This window comes from Bos indicus x Bos taurus, chromosome 22 (assembly GCF_003369695.1).
Source record: "Bos indicus x Bos taurus breed Angus x Brahman F1 hybrid chromosome 22, Bos_hybrid_MaternalHap_v2.0, whole genome shotgun sequence".
NCBI classification, from domain to species: domain Eukaryota; kingdom Metazoa; phylum Chordata; class Mammalia; order Artiodactyla; family Bovidae; genus Bos; species Bos indicus x Bos taurus.
In genome coordinates, this window is record NC_040097.1 from 14,461,875 (window position 1) to 14,482,103 (window position 20,229).

A 20,229-nucleotide genomic window follows, 5' to 3' on the forward strand; every position below is an offset into this window, starting at 1 on the left:
AAGTCTGTGAGTAGAGACAGTCTTCCAATACAGTGCCAAGTACCTGTCTCTGTGTCTGCCCCAAGCCACAGCTGCCATCAGGTTTGGCTAAATCATCTACAGGGCCTAGTGCAAAATGAAAATGAGGGGCCACTTGTCCAAAATGTAAGAATTTCAGATGGTGTCATCAGATCATTAAATCTGAGCCCTTCCAAACATGTATTCTTATGCAAAGCCAGTCCCTGGAATTGGTCTCAAATTATTTAGTTCTGAAAATGAATATTTCCTCTTTTTTATCTCTTTATAAGATGACGTCAAAAGAACATTCAGACAATAATAAGGAGAAAAGAGTTCTGAATTATTGTAGAGATTTTTGAGATAGGTAGCTGAGTTTTAGTGTTTCTTTTTTTTTTTTGAACCAGTGTTAAATTTGTTTCTACAGAAGGTATCTCTTCTTTACTACCACCTCAGAAGGAGCTTCCACTGGGACCTTTTAAAAAACACCAGCCCCATAATCTGAGATTGCAAACTGGAGTTGAAGCAGTGCAGTGTCGGCTGTTGTTTAGACATTTCCATTATCTGAAGTTGAAGGTTTTTGTGGGTGGTCCCTCTCTGTTCGGTGTCACTCTCAACAAACGTGTGGAAAGAAGAAATAACCACAGATGCAGCCAAGCTTCAATCAGCTCTGCCGTAATTGGCGAGTCGGTTGCATTTGTAGCACAGGCAGAATCAATTAGGGAGCTGGGCTGGGAGACAGCGCTGGCCCTGCCATCCCCGCTGGCGGAGAGTGTGGGTTGTTGGCTCCACCAAGAGGAATAGGTGCTATCGCTGGCCTTATCATAAACGAGGCTCCATGACTGCTTAGTTGACCCAACCAACTGTTTTCAGTTCTTTTATTTTCCAGGAATTCCTACTGCCCTCCAGGCTTTCTCTGCCTCATCTCTCCACTCTCTTCTTCCAAGGGCCTGCCCCTCTGAGGTGTCATTGTGTGGGTCTTTCTGGTTCCCTTCAAGGCACGGGTTCTCTCTTCTTCCATTGTCCCCAGTGCTCCAGGCCCAGAGTCAGGCATCCAGTGGCCACTTGATAGCATGTCTCGTCTGTCATGTGGAGCAACCTGGTATTTCTGCAAGTTGAAAGGTGGTTTTGAGGCTAAGATCCCCAAATTTGAAATTCTTCTACAAATATGGACATGTTAGGAAGAGACAATTCATTTACAGCAGTAAGTCTTTGTCTGTCTAATGATGCTTTCATTTTTAACATTTCTTTTTATACCAAGTAATAAAGAATATGGATAAACAAAAGGAAGAAAATTTTTAAAGTTGCATGTAATCTTAACAAAAAGAACCAACCGTACTGCTGTATTTATCTGGAAGGCCCTTATATCAGATAATTGTGCTTAAAAAAAAAATAGATTGTTACTTCTTTAAATGTCCTTTAAAATTATTACAAGTTGTGATAACCCTTCTAGTCCCTGAAATATTCTTCTAAAATATTTCAGATGACTACAAAACATTTCAACCTCTTATTGTTGAAAATTCAGTTTGGTTTCCTTTTTTTCCTCTGTTTTTATAAACAGTACAGTGATGAGCATCTGTGTAAATATTTGAGTATTTGCTTGATTAATTCCCTATAAAAAGTTCATACAATTGAAATGGGTCAAATCATATTTAAGTGTTGCATCAATGTAAGGCCTTTTATATATTTTAGTTTATCTATTGATTCAACAAGTATTTGAGTGTTTGCCTTGGGTTGGCTAGGTCCCATAAGGGTGTTGGGGCCATAATGTGAGCGAGACAGATGAAATGAGACATCTCCTTTCTCTCGTGGAGATGCCAACTATAAATATACATCTCTTTGTAGCCGAAGTTTCCAGAGCTTGGCACTGTGTTTGGAATGAACTAAAGTTGTGACTTGTATCTGTTCTCATGTAGTGGAGCTGATGAAAGCCTCCTTCCTCCAAAGAAGCTAACCTGAGTCAAATCAAGGTTTTTATAAAGTTTATGAAGAATGGACTTGGACCTTCAGAAATACCAGAAAAATGTGAAGGGTGAGACCTGCCTGTTTACACACATGGCATCTTGCCAGGAGAGACACAAAACAGGCACATCTGTATAAGTAGCATTTGGACTGTGACTTTCCTCAGTTGCTAGAAGGTTCTCAGACCTGGCTCCCTCAGGAGCCTCACAGGAGGATGATGAACTGATTAGATCATCAGAGAGTCCTCCTGAACCCTGCCCTGTCCCACTGTGCAAAGCTTCTGTGGAGGCACCAGTTCCACTTCAGATATTTCCACATCAGAGAGAATCATCAGTTTTGGACTCATCTTAACATGGGACAATAAGTGCTTCTGCCATTGAAATTAGGTTATAGTGCAGCCGACTTCCTAGTATGACTTAGTACTCATTGTTCACATCCAGGAGATCTATCTGGTCTCTAATTTGGCACTAGCATTAAACATCTGCTACCTTCAGACACTTCAGTTTGTAATATACAACATTAAGGACAAACGGGGACTGACTCAGACACAGTTCTGTCAGATCTGTACTTTTCCCCAAAAGTTGCAAACATCTGGACCTGCCTCTTTAATACCAGCTTTCTTGGGTCATTGTGTTTTCACATTTGAGAAACACCATCTCACAGTCTGCCTTCCCCACAAAATCTAATCACAGTCTGATTCACTTTGAGATAGTGGTGTCATAAGAAGTGTATAGTGGTGTCATAAGAAGTGTACAAAGTGCTTCTCTCTGCAGCATGTAGAAGGGAAACGCATGTAGTGAAGAGATAGAAGACACAGGGGAGCTTTCCCCAGGGGAAAAAAAATCACAATGTGCCCCTAACATGATAGAAAAAGGTTTCTAGAAAATAGGTAGTCCATGGGGGTCACTTGAGGCCTAGCAGAGAGAGCATTCCCAAGACAAGGCAAGGTGATACTGACGGCCACAGTGTTTATTAGATGCTTTCTGTATACCAGCCTTGGCTTGAGCACTCATGCCATAGATCCATGACATATATGCCCAAAAGATGGTGTAAAATTCAGCCAAGGGATTTCTCAGACTTTGCTGGAGCATGAGAGAATTATCCCAGAGATGAGGGTGAAGGAGGGTTTGTTTCCAGGAGAAACTATATCATGATGAAGAGGCCATATTTATATGAAATCATATTGTGGCCTAGTATCAGGTGTGGAGGCCATCTGGGTCTCTGGCAAATGGGCTTCTGCAGTTTGGGTTTATAGCTCAATAGTAATGGAACCATTGAGATGTGTAAAGGCATGTTTGGAAATTCCTATGAGGAGTTAGACATCAGAATGAGGCAGTCAAGATCACTGGGACACTGCTTCTTGATTCAGGCTGATTTTATGTTGATGTGAGCAGTGTCACTATTTTAGGAGAAGGTGAGTGGTACCATGTCTTATTACTTGTAGTGCTGATGATTGGAGAACTTCTACAGGGCGCTCTTACCTTTAGCTCCTTAATTTTAGTCTGTTACCTGATGACCACAGTACAAAACAGCCTAACACAGCCAGGCATGTTTGATGAACACCTGCTCTGTAGCTGTATATCATAATTTTGCACTTCATGGGCATTGCCAGATGCTAGGTGTGACCCAGGCAGCAAGGAACAGGGGTCTGCACACTTCCCCTATCTTCTTTGCTCACATGTGAAATCTTGTTCCATTGGATCTCATTTGAAAAAGAAAAAAAAAAAGATTCCACAGTAAGATTATTAAGAATTTCCAGGCAGTGACAACATAGTATTAAACCAAGCACAGGCCCTTTGAACACAGGGCCCTGTGTGGCTGCATTCGTCTTGTGCCCCTGAAACCAGGCCTGTGTGAGATCCCTCGGGGCTCTGTATGCTGCATAATCAGGGATGTCAAGAGCTGCACCCTGTGCATTAGAAGGGCTGTTTGAATATGGATTTAAATATGGGGCTCTGCACTTTGAAACCCACCTTCCTCATACTTTGCTCTGCCATCCTGGACAAATATTTCACCATTCGAAGACTCCATTTGCCTGTGTGTTAAGTAGGAACCTAATAGTACCTTTTAGGGGTGTTTAGGAAGATAGAGTGAAGTTATGGATGAAAGTACCCAGTGCCCAGCATACAGTTATCATCCAGCCAGCGTTGGCTGCCTTTGGAGGAATTGGGTGAGGCAGTTTCTGAAAGCCTTCCTGTGGCTGCAGCAATCCCTTGTCCAGATGTAGTGGGCACAAAATACAGGTCTGCTGAACTCTAGTGACCTGAATGGGCATCACTGACAGGTAGCTGTTAGCCTTTCCCCCAAGTAACCCCAGCCAGAACCACCAACTCTCATCAACTCCGTGGATGGGGGATTGTTTTGTCTCCTGATGTCCACTTTTTATATTAATCCCTTGCTTTTAATTGGGAGGACTCAGACATTCATTATAATTACATAGGAAAAAACATGATTGCTATTATCCCAGAGTTATCAGAATTGATTCAACTAAATCAAATGCTGGTGGAGAGAGAGGGTTGTGTCGCCAGGACCTTCCACTGGCCTGGATGTTGTGACTGTTTCACAGAGATAAGCGGCCTCGCTGTGCCTGCTGGCATCCGGGCGTAGGCAGCCGCGGCGCTCGTGCTGGTTCATCTCCCCAGGCATTAAGCTGCACTAATTGCTTTGGAAGGGAGGCCTTCTCCCGGACAGCAACATATGCTGCATGAGCGCCTGAAGCAAAGATAAAAAGCCACCCTCCTCCTCCTTTATTGAAGTTTAATAATAAAATGGAACTGTCACCATTCCCAATAAATTGTTTATTTTAATTTAGAAAAATAATGGAAACTGGCCACTTCCTGGCACGCAGTTGTTGAGGACCGATTTCCTGGCCCAGCTAATTCTGAGCCAAATACTGTCCTTCAGTAGCTTTCTCTAGGAGACACTCAGGCCTTGGTGTCAGTAAAATCAACCACATGTCTCTCCACTTAATAAAACCTAGCCCTTTAAGGTGAAACGAGTCATTTTTCAAGATGGATCAGATTGTAAAGTTGCAAACCAGGAAGTTGGCATAGGTGTTTGAGGCATGAAGTTTTGTAGGAGTGTTTTCAAGTATTTCTTTTAGCAAATATGAAATTAAAATATGCTCACATGTTTCTGTCATCATGGTTCTTTCAGATGTCTTGTTTTTTCCTGTAATAATAGTGAGAAGTCAGCTTGATGCCTTTTGAATTAAGTCAGAAAAGAAGGCATCGATGAAGGAAGTATCTTACTAAGGCTTATAGAGGGAGGGTGAGTGGCAGCGTGGAATTTGGACTTCAAGTCACCTGGCTCCTGCCTGCTGCTCTAAGGCATGGATGCTCTCACTTTTTTTACCAAATAAACAGAAGCTTTCTCACCCCCGTTTCATAGGTAGCAAAACAGGCCTGGAAACCAAAGCTACTTGTCTTGGGATATCAGAGCTGGTAAGCAGTCTAACCAAAACTAGGGCTCAGTCTCTTGGATCCTAGTTCAGTTTTATTCTTGCAGAGTCCATGGGGTCTGTATACTGGTTGCTAACATACAAGTATTAATATAATATGATTGCATTAAATATAAACATTTTTGATCTTACAGTAAGCAGCCATACCTGAGAATAGGTTTTAAAAAATCTGTTCAGGAGGCTGCAGGGCAATCAGCCAGGCTCCTTCATTCCCTTTCGGACACTACCCTTGGAATGCACACAACTAGAGTTCATCTTCAACAAATTAGTACAGGCCATGGGGAGGGAAAGCAGTGGATGTTCCACCCATGTGCACTAGGAGTGTGCTGTGTATGAAATGCCTGGCTCTGTCCGGCATGGGCACTCAGAAAATGTGTAAATCAGGTAGTGAAATGACAGTGATTAAGAAGAGGAAGAGTGGGCATAGATGAGATGAGAAAGGTCATTGTAATGCAGGGAGGTCTTTAGGGTTATATTGCCTCAGTCAGGTTTATGTGATGGGCATGGTCATCAACGTCCTTTAAATTGAGTGGCCCAAATACAGCTAAATCTAGTCAGGCAAAGAATCAAATTTGTTGGCTCACTTATCCTAGAAAAGTAAGCATGGCTGGATCTAGGGGCTCAAGCCACGCTGTCATGACTCTGTCTTGCCCCCTTGCATTGTGGGCTCTGTTTTCCTTGGCTGTTACATTTATTCAGATGAGTTCTTCCTGTGCAGTGGCTTCATGGCCGCTGGCAGCACCAGCCTGCCTCCCTGACTTTTCAGTAATCTCAGTGGAGAGAGAATCTTCTTCATCATGTTTCAGTAGAAGCCCAACTATGGCTGATGGGATAAAATTCACAGACTGAACAGGGCTGATCAGGGGGCCCAACCCTTGACTGGGAAAGGAGAGAGAGATTAGCACTGTTCGATTCATATAAATTATGAGGTGTTGGGGAAGAGGGAAAATCAGCAGAAGGGAAAAGGATGCTGGATAGGAGAAATCATACATCAGATCAGATCAGATCAGATCAGTCGCTCAGTCGTGTCCAACTCTTTGCGACCCCATGAATCGCAGCACGCCAGGCCTCCCTGTCCATCACCAACTCCCGGAGTTCACTCAGACTCACGTCCATCGAGTCAGTGATGTCATCCAGCCATCTAATCCTCTGTCGTCCCCTTCTCCTCCTGCCCCCAATCCCTCCCAGCATCAGAGTCTTTTCCAATAAGTCAACTCTTCGCATGAGGTGGCCAAAGTATTAGAGTTTCAGCTTTAGCATCATTCCCTCCAAAGAAATCCCAGGGCTGATCTCCTTCAGAATGGACTGGTTGGATCTCCTTGCAGTCCAAGGGACTCTCAAGAGTCTTCTCCAACACCACAGTTCAAACGCATCAATTCTTCGGCACTCAGCCTTCTTCACAGTCCAACTCTCACATCCATACATGACCACAGGAAAAACCATAGCCTTGACTAGACGGACCTTTGTTTGCAAAGTAATGTCTCTGCTTTTGAATATGCTATCTAGGTTGGTCATAACTTTCCTTCCAAGGAGTAAGCGTCTTTTAATTTCATGGCTGCAGTCACCATCTGTAGTGATCTTGGAGCCCAGAAAAATAAAGGCTGACACTGTTTCCACTGTTTCCCCATCTATTTCCCATGAAATGATAGGACCAGATGCCATGATCTTCGTTTTCTGAATGTTGAGCTTTAAGCCAACTTTTTCCCTCTCCTCTTTCACTTTCATCAAGAGGCTTTTTAGTTCCTCTTCACTTTCTGCCATAAGGGTGGTGTCATCTGCATATCTGAGGTGATTGATATTTCTCCCGGTAATCTTGATTCCAGTTTGTGTTTCTTACAGTCCAGCGTTTCTCATGATGTACTCTGCATAGAAGTTAAATAAACAGGGTGACAATATACAGCCTTGATGAACTCCTTTTCCTATTTGGAACCAGTCTGTTGTTCCATGTCCAGTTCTAACTGTTGCTTCCTGACCTGCATACAAATTTCTCAAGAGGCAGATCAGGTGGTCTGGTATTCCCATCTCTTTCAGAATTTTCCACAGTTTATTGTGATCCACACAGTCAAAGGCTTTGGCATAGTCAATAAAGCAGAAATAGATGTTTTTCTGGAACTCTCTTGCTTTTTCCATGATCCAGCGGATGTTGGCAATTTGATCTTTGGTTCCTCTGCCTTTTCTAAAACCAGCTTGAACATCAGGAAGTTCACGGTTCACATATTGCTGAAGCCTGGCTTGGAGAATTTTGAGCATTACTTTACTAGTGTGTGAGATGAGTGCAATTGTGCGGTAGTTTGAGCATTCTTTGGCATTGCCTTTCTTTGGGATTGGAATGAAAACTGACCTTTTCCAGTCCTGTGGTCACTGCTGAGTTTTCCAAATTTGCTGGCATATTGAGTGCAGCACTTTCACAGCATCATCTTTCAGGATTTGGAATAATTCAACTGGAATTCCATCACCTCCACTAGCTTTGTTCATAGTGATGCTTTCTAAGGCCCACTTGACTTCACATTCCAGGATGTCTGGCTCTAGGTCAGTGATCACACCATCGTGATTATCTGGGTCGTGAAGATCTATTTTGTACAGTTCTTCTGTGTATTCTTGCCATCTCTTCTTAATATCTTCTGCTTCTGTTAGGTCCATACCATTTCTGTCCTTTATCGAGCCCATCTTTGCATGAAATGTTCCTTTGGTGTCTCTGATTTTCTTGAAGAGATCCCTAGTCTTTCCCATTCTGTTGTTTTCCTCTATTTCTTTGCATTGATCGCTGAAGAAGGCTTTCTTATCTCTTTTTGCTATTCTTTGGAACTCTGCATTCAGATGTTTATATCTTTCCTTTTCTCCTTTGCTTTTTGCTTCTCTTCTTTTCAAAGCTATTTGTAAGGCCTCCCCAGACAGCCATTTTGCTTTTTTGCATTTCTTTTCCATGGGGATGGTCTTGATCCCTATCTCCTGTACAATGTCACGAACCTCATTCCATAGTTCATCAGGCACTCTATCTATCAGATCTAGGCCCTTAAATCTATTTCTCACTTCCACTGTATAATCATAAGGGATTTGATTTAGGTCATACCTGAATGGTCTAGTGGTTTTCCCTACTTTCTTCAATTTCAGTCTGAATTTGGCAATAAGGAGTTCATGGTCTGAGCCACAGTCAGCTCCTGGTCTTGTTTTTGCTGACTGTATAGAGCTTCTCCATCTTTGGCTGCAAAGAATATAATTAATCTGATTTCGGTGTTGACCATCTGGTGATGTCCATGTGTAGAGTCTTCTCTTGTGTTGTTGGAAGAGGGTGTTTGTTATGACCAGTGCATTTTCTTGGCAAAACTCTATTAGTCTTTGCCCTGCTTCATTCTGTATTCCAAGGCCAAATTTGCCTGTTACTCCAGGTGTTTCTTGACTTCCTACTTTTGCATTCCAGTCCCCTATAATGAAAAGGACATCTTTTTTGGGTGTTAGTTCTAAAAGGTCTTCATAGAACCATTCAACTTCAGCTTCTTCAGCGTTACTGGTTGGGGCATAGACTTGGATTACTGTGGTATTGAATGGTTTGCCTTGGAAACGAACAGAGATCATTCTGTTGTTTTTGAGATTGCATCCAAGTACTGCATTTCAGACTCTTTTGTTGACCATGATGGCCACTCCATTTCTTCTGAGGGATTCCTGCCCGCAGTAGTAGATGTAATGGTCATGTGAGTTAAATTCACCCATTCCAGTCCATTTGAGTTCGCTGATTCCTAGAATGTCGACATTCACTCTTGCCATCTCCTATTTGACCACTTCCAATTTGCCTTGATTCATGGACCTGACATTCCAGGTTCCTATGCAATATTGCTCTTTACAGCATCGGACCTTGCTTCTATCACCAGTCACATCCACAGCTGGGTATTGTTTTTGCTTTGGCTCCATCCCTTCATTCTTTCTGGAGTTATTTCTCCACTGATCTCCAGTAGCATATTGGGCACCTACTGACCTGGGGAGTTTCTCTTTCACTATCCTATCATTTTGCTTTTTCACACTGTTCATGAGGTTCTCAAGGCAAGAATACTGAAGTGGTTTGCCATTCCCTTCTCCAGTGGACCACATTCTGTCAGATCTCTCCACCATGACCCGCCCGTCTTGGGTTGCCCCACCGGCATGGCTTAGTTTCATTGAAATCATACATACCCACTGGCCTTAGAGTTTCCTCTGACTCACCATCAGGCGATGGCTTGGTAAGGAGGAATGACTAGTCTAGCTCTTGCGTCTCCAGGTTAGTATTATCCAACACAACTTTAGGCAATGATGGAGATATTATTTAATCTTCACAGTCCAGTCCAATGACCACTAGTCACATTGGGCTGTCGAGAACTTGAAATGTGGCTTGTGTGATCAAGGAACTGAGTTTTTAATTTTAGGTAATTTTAATTAAATTTAATATTAATAGCTACATGTAGCTCATGACTACTATAAAGGGCAGAGCAGCTCTTAGTGGAGGTCACATCACTAGTTCCCTGGAAGGCAGGATCCCCTGTCCCCACTTTGGAGGAGAGTTGGACTGAGAGTTAAATGCAGAGGCTGGTTGACCTGGATGATCAAGTTGAGTTGTTTAGGTTGTGGAGTAGGAGGAAAGGGGGTTTGAATGTGAGAGAGAGGACCGGGAAGAAAAAACAAAGAGAGAATCCTTCATCTGTGACATCATTTAGAAACCTTTAACATGAAGAAATATTTTTTCTATTTCATGTATGAACTCAGTTTCTATCAGGAAGAAACAAAATCCCAGTTGACCTTGTTATAATAGCAAATTGAGGGGAATTCCATGACATATTATTGCATTTTGCTCTTAAGTGTACAACAATAAAAGCAGACGTTGCCTAAAACATCATTCTGCACGTGACATGCAGCTATACATGGATTAAAAGAAGAATTGCTATGTTATAAAAAACGTCCCGTGTAAACTTGTGTGACTGAGCACAACTAAATGCAGTTGACAGAAACGACATCAGATGAATAGAACGAACTTGCTGAGGCAGAGCCCAGCCACTGTGATGTGAACCTGGGTCTGGTTAAGGAACACACTCTCCACAGTCTGTGATCGGCCTGCCATCCTGCTTTGTGTCCTGTAAGATGGGCTGGGTCCACCTTGGGGTGACACTTACCAAGCCCAAGTCTTCTTGGTGGTCACCACTCATTCACCAGTCCAGTTTCCAAGGGTGGAGTTTCTTGGAGAAGACAGACTGATTTGCTCTGACTACTTGCCTACCCACAGTGGGACCCATGAGTTTCCTAGATTCAGTCAACTTTCTGGGTTTATCCACTGAGTGCTCATAGAGGCTATGCCATGAGTTTGGCATCCTGCTGCCAAGTCAAGAGCAGCAACAATAGAGAAGCAGGAGACTTGGTTCCTGGCTGTGTAGTTTGCCTAGTTCCCTGACCCTCAGCATGCCACTTGATAATCACTTGTAGACTCAGTTGAGTGCAGAAACTAAGAGCCGGCATACTGGAGACACACTGGCCAGGTCTAAGTCAAGTTCATAGCCAGTGCCTGGCATTCAGGTTTCCCCCTCTCCCACCACACACACACACACACACACACACACACAAAATAAACAGCAGTGGGTGTGTAGTGGAAAGGAGAGAATTAGAGCTGCTGAAACTGGCCTGGATAGAACCTGGGCTGGGCAGCTTGGAGGTATGTGAATTCAGGTGCAATACTGGACGTCAGTCTTACTCTCTGCAGAGTGGAATGATGGAACTTCACAGGGTTGTTATGTGGACACAGTTGACTAGTTTTTGTTCAGAACCTAACATCGAGCAGGCTTCTAGAACCGAGGCTGCTCTGGTGAGAGTCAGAGTGTGGTTGCTGTAAGGGAGGGGTGGCCCAGGGAAAAGGTCTTGTGGTTGGTACGCATATCTTCAGGGTGATTTACCAGCTTCACATCCAGCCTTGATTCATGTTCGGCTTGGATGTCATTAAAGCTGATTGCCATAAGGATCCCACTCAAGCTTTCCAGTCCAGTTTGCCAGCAAATCTGCAGCCCATCTTGATGACCAGAAGCTCCAGGCAGAACAGCATCTTAGAACTATAAGTCCTATCCTAGGATCAGTGTACCTGGGCATGGGCCTGGACCCACTCCTGTCTCTTTTTGGAAAGCAGAGATGTTTGGGTTTCACAGTGAGTTTCTTTGTCCCCTTTATTTTCCAGCTGATGCTGGGCTTCTGTGGAACTGACATGGTGGAAAGGCTTGGGGCTACTCCTGAAGAGCCTCTTTCCCATCTGTCTGTTCCTCGAAGCCCTCCTTATTTGTTGCCTGGATCTACCTCCCATAGTCATGGGTCTCATGTTGTGATCCAGTCTTTAGCCTCACTCTTTGGCTCTTTGGGGGCTTCCATTGTGGCTCAGCTGGTAAAGAATCTGCCTACAATGCGGGAGACCTGGGTTTGATCCCTGGGTTGGGAAGATCCCCTGGAGAAGGGAACGGCTACCCACTCTAGTATTCTGGCCTGGAGAATTCCATGGGGTTGCAAAGAGTCCGACACAACTGAGCAACTTTCACTTTCACTTTTGGCTCTTTGGAGGTGGCTTTTGAGCACCAAGTATATGTGTCAGAACATCACAGTCTTGAGTGGGGACAGAATCTAATCAGGTGATTACACACCTGGAGTGCTAAGTGCACGGTGGATCGAGCCTGGTATGGCAGCCTGGGCTTGCAAGGAAGCACTCCACGCTCTCAGGGGTGGGTGTTCTGGGAAGGCTTCCTAGGGCAAGCAGGGGTGAGTCCATCTAAACGGACATGCCCTGAGAAGATAAGAGAGAAGCAGATAAGGGGAAGGCAGAAGATGCATGGAGAGTGTGGAGGGGGAGCATGTGTGGAGTCTTAAAAACTGATTGAGTGGAAAAATAGGGGAAGGGAGAGGCAGGTGGAGCTCATAGCACTCCCTGGAAGAGTGGAGAGTCACAGGAGATGAAACTGGAGAGGGAGGCAGACATTTTCAACAAATTATAAACTTTTCACCAAAATCTTAACTTCCTTTCTCCTAACATGCAATCAAAGCTAAAAAAAATACATATGGAAAGTAAATTTTATATTAAGTTCTTATGTTTTGCATTTGGAAGGCAAAAACTGAATTATGGCCATTGGGGCCTGAGAATAATGGGTTTTGCCTTGGCATGTGCTTGTTCGTTCAGGGTTGGTATTTCATATAACAGGACAGATGCTAATGTATTTTTTGCTTTGTTGTTTCAGCACTTCAGGGAGCATCTGGACAAACTTTTTGCCAAAGGAATCGGAATGCTGGATATAGCTCTGAATGAAGCCTTCAACATTCTCAGTGATGTAAGCTCCTCTTTGATTTGCCTTTCTCGCCTCTAAGAGAATAGATGGGATTTTCGTGGGCCAGCATTATTGTTAGTCAGGCAGGGGATAAGAGGGTAAGTCTGGGGAACCAGGTCTAGTTTGGGAGGCCAACCCAGCCCCCTGCTGGGCAGAGTCCATGGTACAGTCTGGTCAGTGGACTCACCTGCCACCATCATTGACTCTGGGGCCACCAGTGTCTTAATACTAGAGCACCATCGACCACAGATTTCTCTCCCTCTGAGAAACTCTCAGTTTCTTCATGGAGTGGATTCCTTATTGTGAGTCACACTGAATCCCTGCCTGTGGAATGTTCAGAGGAAGAAGGGCTTCTCTGTGTGCTATGTTCAGGGAGTGTTACAGGCGCTCCCTATCCCAACCTTCCTCTTGCCCCCTGGAGATGAGCAATATGCAGTGTGCACTGGAGGCTTCGGGAAGTCCTGCAAAAGCAAACCCCACTGTACCTACTATTTCTCCTGCTTTGCAGAACAGAGAATTTCAAATATTAATAGCACCTGTTAACATCCTGTGAAATATGTTGTGGAATTTTGGGCTGGTGATTCTGCCCCTTGAATGCAATTGTGTTAAGCTAAAGCATCATGCAACTTCAGTGTTCTTTTTACTCTGGGAGGGCAGTAGGATAATAAATGACTGTCTTTATTAATGCAGATTCTGTATTATTTAACTACTATAGGTTGCATGCTTTTTAAATGTCAGGCACTGGGAATAGTACACCAGTGAACAGAATAGACTAGGTATTTGCCTTAATGGCCCTAACATCCTAGTGAAAAAGTCTGCAAATTATGTCCTGAGAGAAAAATCAGCCTCCATCTTGTTTTTGTAAATAATGTCTTATTGGAGCACAACCATGCCCACCTGACTACATATAGTCTATGGCTGTTCTTGTACTACGGTGGCAGAATTATTTTCAATAGATACCATATGGCCTGTAAACACTGAAACAGTTACTACATGGCCCTTTACAGAAGAAGTTTGCTGACCCAAATTCTAATGATGGGAGACATATGAAATGAGTAGTCTTATGGAGAACGATAATTCTACTGTTCCAAAATGATAAGGGCTTGTTCCTTTTATACAACGAGGTCAAGAGTTCTCTGGCTGGGGGAAGAGCTTTCTGATTAGGTGATGTTGGAGTGCAGACCTGAAGGAAGTGAAGGAGCGGTTATATGGTACCTTGAGGAACAAGTTTTCAACAAGAGGAACAGGAAATGCAGAGGCCTTGAGGGAGGGCATATTTATGGTACAGCAAGGAGACCAGCATGACAAGAGCAAGTAGGAAAGAAAGAGTGTACTAGGAAATGAGGTCGCAGAGGCAGCAGCATCTTGTGGAGCCTAATAGACCCAGTGAGGACTTTGGCTCTTCCTCTGTGTGGGGTGGAAAGTCATGGAGTCTGAGCAGTGAATGACAGAGTCCAACTTGGATTTCAACAGCATCCGCTGGCTGCTCATTGATAAACAAAGACAATAGCAGGAAGGCCATTATCTGAGTGACATACAGTGGTGGCTTTGGACCAAGGAGGTAGTGATTTAGATGTTAAGAAGCAGAAAAATAGAAGCTACTCTAGGTATTTCAAACAGCAGGAGTTGAACTCAGGAAGTTGGTTGCACAGGGGATGGAAAAGCTGAGAAATCAAACAGAGAATGAACCAATCCATGGATTAACACCGGCAGGAGGCAGCTCCTCTCTGGGTCAGGAAGGACCACAGGAGGGAGGGCGGCCATCAGAGCCTCATCACTATGGCCGACCAGAGCAGAACAAAACCACTGAGGAGGCTGCCCAGCAGGAGCTGCAGTGCTAGGGAAGGGCCTGTCCTGTGGAAGCTAGTGCCTTGGAGGCGATGCTGCCAATGCTGGAAAATGCCCAGGCCCCCAAAGCAGAGAGAAAAGGAGAAATGGCTTAGAAATACCTTGGCCTCTCCCTTGAGTCCTTCAGTATTCACCTGAAGACAAAACTTGTCAAAACTATTGCCCAGTCTGGGAAATGTGATTTTCAGGAAAAAAAAGTATGGGGTGGAGCTGAGAGCAAGCAAGCCCTGAATGGGGTGACAGCTATGTCTAAGTTCCGAAAGAGCTGGAGCAACTGGATGTTCAAAGGCTTCTCCTCCAGGTAGCTCTGCAGGCCGCCAGCCATCGGCTTCCAGGTGAGCATTCACCTAGCCCTGTGTGGCTTGTTTTGGTGATCAGTTATGTCTGACTCCATAGCTTGAGCTTCTACCACTAAGCTACAGTGGCTCTCAAGCCAAGGATAGGTCCTAATTTGGGACTCTTTTTTTTTTACCAATAATATCTGCTGGCACATAGAAGGCTATTTACATCTCAGTCCTGAGTCAGTATCGTGTATCAGTGCAGAGGAGAGGAAAATAAGGAGGGAGGGTGTCATTTCAGCTTCCGTTGTACAAACCAGAGGCGTTTCCTACTCACCTGGCTACAGATAATTAGCATTTATGGACAACTCAGTGTTTGGGACAGCACATACCTATTAATAATTAATAAACATGACTGATCAGAGCCAAAGACCAAGCTACATCTTTAAATTCTACTTTGAACCTTGGGTAGCTTTTGACATAGCTCAGATAGTAAAGAATCTGCCTGCAATGCAGGAGACCTGAGTTCATTCCCTGGCTAGGGAAGATCCCTTAGAGAAAGGAATGGCTGCTGACTTCAATATTCTTTCCTGGAGAATTCCGTGGAGAGAGGAGCCTGGCAGGCTACAGTCCATGGGATTGCAGAGTCAGACACAGCTGAGTGACTAACACTTTGAACCCTGAATAGGCACCTTCGTAGGGCTTGGAGATGCTGATCTCCACAGTTTAGCAGGCTTTTTCTAGAGGGTGATATTGAAAGGACTTGCCACATTTGGGAAACTGGCTTTCTTCATTTCAAAAACCTGGTATCTAGTGCAGGGGGAGGCTACTCTGAGATGGGGGGAGGGAGTCCCTTGCTTGGAAATGTACCTTGCAGATTTCTGTTTTCCTGCTCTTTGACAGAGGTGATGAAGGAGTAAAGAGTTAGGAGATGCTTCTTGTGTTAAAGTTTGTGGCTTCTGGAGTCAGGCAGGTTGGGTTGAGAAGCCTGACCCACTCAGAGCTTGCTGTGTGACCTTGAAAAAATTCTGCTTGGTTTTACCTTTATTTTCCTCATCTTTAAAATGAGGCTAGGAATAGACCCAACACTGGTCACTTAATTTGTGAAGCCCAGTGCAAATTGACAATGCAGGTGTTTGTTCAAAAGTTAATAAGAATTTTAGGAGAGTGATACCAGAGTGTTCAACCAAGTGTGGGGCCCTGTATAGCTATGTACGTCACATGTCATGAAGCCGGCCATGCTGGGTGGGGGTTGAGGATTCAGCATGAGGCAGTGGCGCCAGCTCCCTCTCAGTCATGCTGGGCTGGGTGGGAAGTGCCATCACCATGACCACAGAGACATTAGGCAGCCTCAACTTTTCCCAGGCTGCCTGAGGTTTCTAGAAGCAGCTCCTACCCTTAATGCTTTGGTCCTACTCCCTGCCCAAATCCTCAGGAATCTCTGCTTCCCTTCATCCCCATCTCTTCTTTTCCTTGCCCTGGTACTTTTTCCTCTCCCCATGCCTTTCACTTACCAAATTTGTTTTAAAACTCTCCTAAGCCAGTGGTCCCTTGGAATGCCCAGTGGAATGCTGTCTGCTTCAAGGCTCCAAGATAGGTGTTGTGGTCAAGGTATGGGATGCCCTCCTCCTTTTGGAGACTCACAGTTCATTTGCTACTAGAGGCCTTAGCAGTCCTGCAGTGAACAGACCTTTTAAAATATGTCTATACCAGCACTCAAATTATCGACCCAGGAACTCTGCATCATGTTATAACATCAGGATAGAATTTGTAGAACCCACAGGTCCCCAGGCACACCTTCAGGCATAATATTTTTTTATCCTTTAAGAGGGTGTAGTATTTCCAACACCTCCAAGAACCAGAAAATCACCAATACATGGTGGATTTTTCCCCTTGAATTCTAGTGAGAGAAGCATTTTTGAACCAGGGAAACCATCCACATACCTGCTTGATCTACCTTTATCCGTAAAAGCCCTTTGAGGTCTGGCCAGTCAGAAAATCTGAGGGGTCGAGTGTAAATTCCAGAAAGTAAGAAATGGAAGGAACAACAGTGTTTCAAAATGTCCCTGCCTGAGATTTGTTGACAGTTGGCACCATATTGAGTGCACATTTATCCCAGAGAGAAAAACATTTCCATCCCATTTCTTGCCATGGGGCTTTTAAATAGCCAAACACTTTGAAAAACGCAGAGATGGTTAATCTCCCATGAAAATGAAGCTTTAGCTATTTTCCACTTCATCAATATGACCTTTAGTGATATAATTCTCTTCCTGTGTATTATGTCTGCTTTTGCAAGCCAGTATGAAATAAAAAGCTATTTCTTGAACACACAAACACATATACATACACTCTTTCTCTCTTAGACACACACAATTGAAATGCCAATTGTGGTTATAGCTTAGAATGGTTCAGAAGTTCCTATAACTAAATGAAGTTAATTCTGTTTTGCATTTACCTGCATTTCAGTTTCAGCGTTTGCTCAGATGATTTAAAGGCTTGCAGTTGTTGTACAAATGGTTTTGAAAGGAGCATTCAAATAAACTTCTAAGACCCTTCTAGCTATTGATCTCTGCTGCATTCATTAGATTCTCTTAAGAACACAGAGCCGGTTTGCTACAGTAGTTAGCATCTACCTTGTCATGTGACAACTGCAATTATCTTTTTTGGCGATGAATACAATCTTTGCAGTGATTACCTTTTAAAAATTTTTCTTAGCCAATTAAATAAAATTCGGTGACATTTCAAAGACTGTTAATCACAACCAAATGCTCTAAATGTCAGGATGCATTGAAATTTTTGCTGCTAACTGATGAATCACTGAGCTAATTGTAGTTCATCATCAGGCCCTTGTCATTGTTATTATTATGGAAAACACTTTCATCACTCCCGCTATTCAATTAAAAAAAAAAAGTTCTAGACAAATATGAAGAGAAGAGATATTACTCATCAAAGCATTTGAATTTAATTGCATTCTTCAAAATTCTCCCAACTGCAGATTGCTGCAGAGAAAACCAGGGACTCAGCCATGGAAGAAAGTAATGGATTTAAACAAACAGCTCGGGGCAGCCCCTTCTTCCAGTGTGCAGTATTCAGATATCTTCATTTCCCTCTCTTTCTTGCCTTTTGTTAGGGAGAGTTTTTCCTGGGTGTTTTCAAATGAGTTACATGAACAACGGTTTCGAGGTGTCCTGATTTTTTCCCTTCTGCAGCCTCTGTGGTCAAATGAACAGATCACTTGTATTCGGTGGCACATTACTGGGTTTATCCAGTGACATGAAGGCTGTGTTGAATCACAGGCTCTCCAGAAAATCTCCAGAGCAACCTGTTGATAAGACAAGGCTGCAAGACTGTTTTTTCTTGTTGCGCTATGATGATAGAATCTTAGTAGCATCTCAGAGTGGAAAGGGCAAAGTCATTTATTGAGACTATTAAGTGGGTCCTCAGGGTGGAAGAGAAGGAAAATGCTTCGTTAAGACCATATAAATCCTAAATTATAGTTTACGATTGGTGGATGCAGCAAGGGAAGATTTTGAGGTCAGAGGTTCAAAGAGTCTCAGGGTATAAATTGTCCTTTGATGCTTTCTGTTCAAGAGTTGATGGGTCTTTTAGGAAGTTCCTGGAATAAGCACTAAAGTTATTTGCAGTTTTCACCTTCTTTAGCAGGAGTTTTCTAGAATAGTAAGTTACGTCAATGAAGATAGTAGAAAAGAAGTTATGTGAAAAGTTTTGTGGTCCAATGGTCTTAGGTAGTTCTCAGGTATTTCCACCTACTGATACTGTATCACGTGCCTTGTGTGTTTATTAATTTAAAGACACTCTGCCCAGTCAGAATTGCAGGAGTGACTGCCAGGGTCAGGACTACAGTGAGCCACAGTCTCAAGGCCCAGAATTTAAGGAGCAGTCGCTCTCGGGGTAGTGACCTTGGTGTCTGCCTTGTGACCCTGGAACACTAGAAAGAATAGAACAGGGAAGAACAGGAGAAGGAAATGAACACTTGTGGAGCTATCAGATTGAGGAGCGTCATCTCATGATTGCGAGGCCTTCGGCTGAGTGTACTGAATCTGAGAATAGATTCTGGAGCTGGACTGCCTGGATTCACATCTCAGCTATGGCAGATAGTTGCTGTGTGACTTTGGGCAAGTTAGCTAATCTCTGTGCCTGTGTTCCTCACTGGTCAAATGGGGATAATGATAGTACGTACCTCAGAGACTAGTAGAGATTCAGTAAGTTCATACTTGTAGCCCAGCCTATAATGGGCATACAATCTGTGCTGTAACAACCTTATGAGCATGTTGTTCCCATCTTATAAATGAAGAAAAGGGTATTCTTTTAAAATATTTATTTATTACTTATTGTTAAATTTTGTTTGAGTGCACCTGGTTCTAGTTGCAGCATCCGGGATATTTTAGGTATGGCATGTGGGATCTAGTTCCCTGACCAGGGGTCAAACCCAGGCCCCATGCACTGAGTGTGTGGAGTCTTAGCCACTGGACCACCGAGCTAGTCCCTAGAAAAAATATTCTCAAAAGAGAATTTATACTAGGTACCAGTTTGTGGTGCTGAAATAAGATCGAATATTTTCCACTATACTATGGTATTCCATCCGTGTTCTGAGTTGGTTTTACTTTGTCCTAATATGACCACGAGGCCATCCATTCCATCCATTCATCCATTCATCCATTCTTCTCTAAAGTCACTGCAACTTCAAACTCCACATTAGAAATCTAAGTTCATGGAGACTGGGCATTACACTTCAGTGTGAGTGCTCTGGTAGCTCTGGTTCATCAGTCAGCAGCAAATCCAAGGGTGGCCATTGTCCTTCCCCCATGTCATGGTCAGTAGATAGAACCTCCTATACATTGTCACTTAGGCCTGTGTGCATGCTCTCTGCCCTCTCTGAAAGGCCCTTGCCCCGGATGCTCACCTCCTTCTGGTATTATTCAAATGTCACCACCTCATTAATGGCTTCCCAGACTATATTTTCTAAAGTTACCCCTCTGCATTTTCTATCCCCCTACTTTTTTTTTTAACTTTGCATCGACATTATCAAACATAAAACATAATTTACTCCTTTACCTTGGTATCTCATCAAACAGAATATAAACTACATGAGGGAAGAGATTATTCTGTGTTTCATCCTCAGCACTGTGTGGGCACTTAGCAATAATTTTAAAATAAATGAAAAAAAAAAAAGCAACTTCACAGTTTGTAGTGGTGGGAGTTTTCACTACTGAAAGTTAAAATCTTTTGTGTGTTCCTCATTGGTATGTAACTGTAGGGTTTTTAAAGGACACTGCTTTGAATTTGTAGCATTAATAGCATTCATTAAGGAGATTCTTCACCCATGATTCAAGGGAAGGACACAAATCTCTGATAG

The 20,229-nt window shown here is 43.5% G+C and overlaps 1 protein-coding gene across 3 annotated transcripts in view; it reads left to right on the top strand.

Moving 5' to 3' along the window:
* CACNA2D3 (calcium voltage-gated channel auxiliary subunit alpha2delta 3) overlaps positions 1–20,229 on the top strand; it is a 903,947-nt gene that overhangs the window by 489,251 nt on the left and 394,467 nt on the right. For all 3 annotated transcript variants that reach the window (XM_027522771.1, XM_027522769.1, XM_027522770.1), the window contains exon 10: positions 12,640–12,729. In XM_027522771.1, coding sequence (XP_027378572.1) covers positions 12,640–12,729 — 90 coding nt within the window. The remainder of the gene's footprint in view (positions 1–12,639; positions 12,730–20,229) is intronic.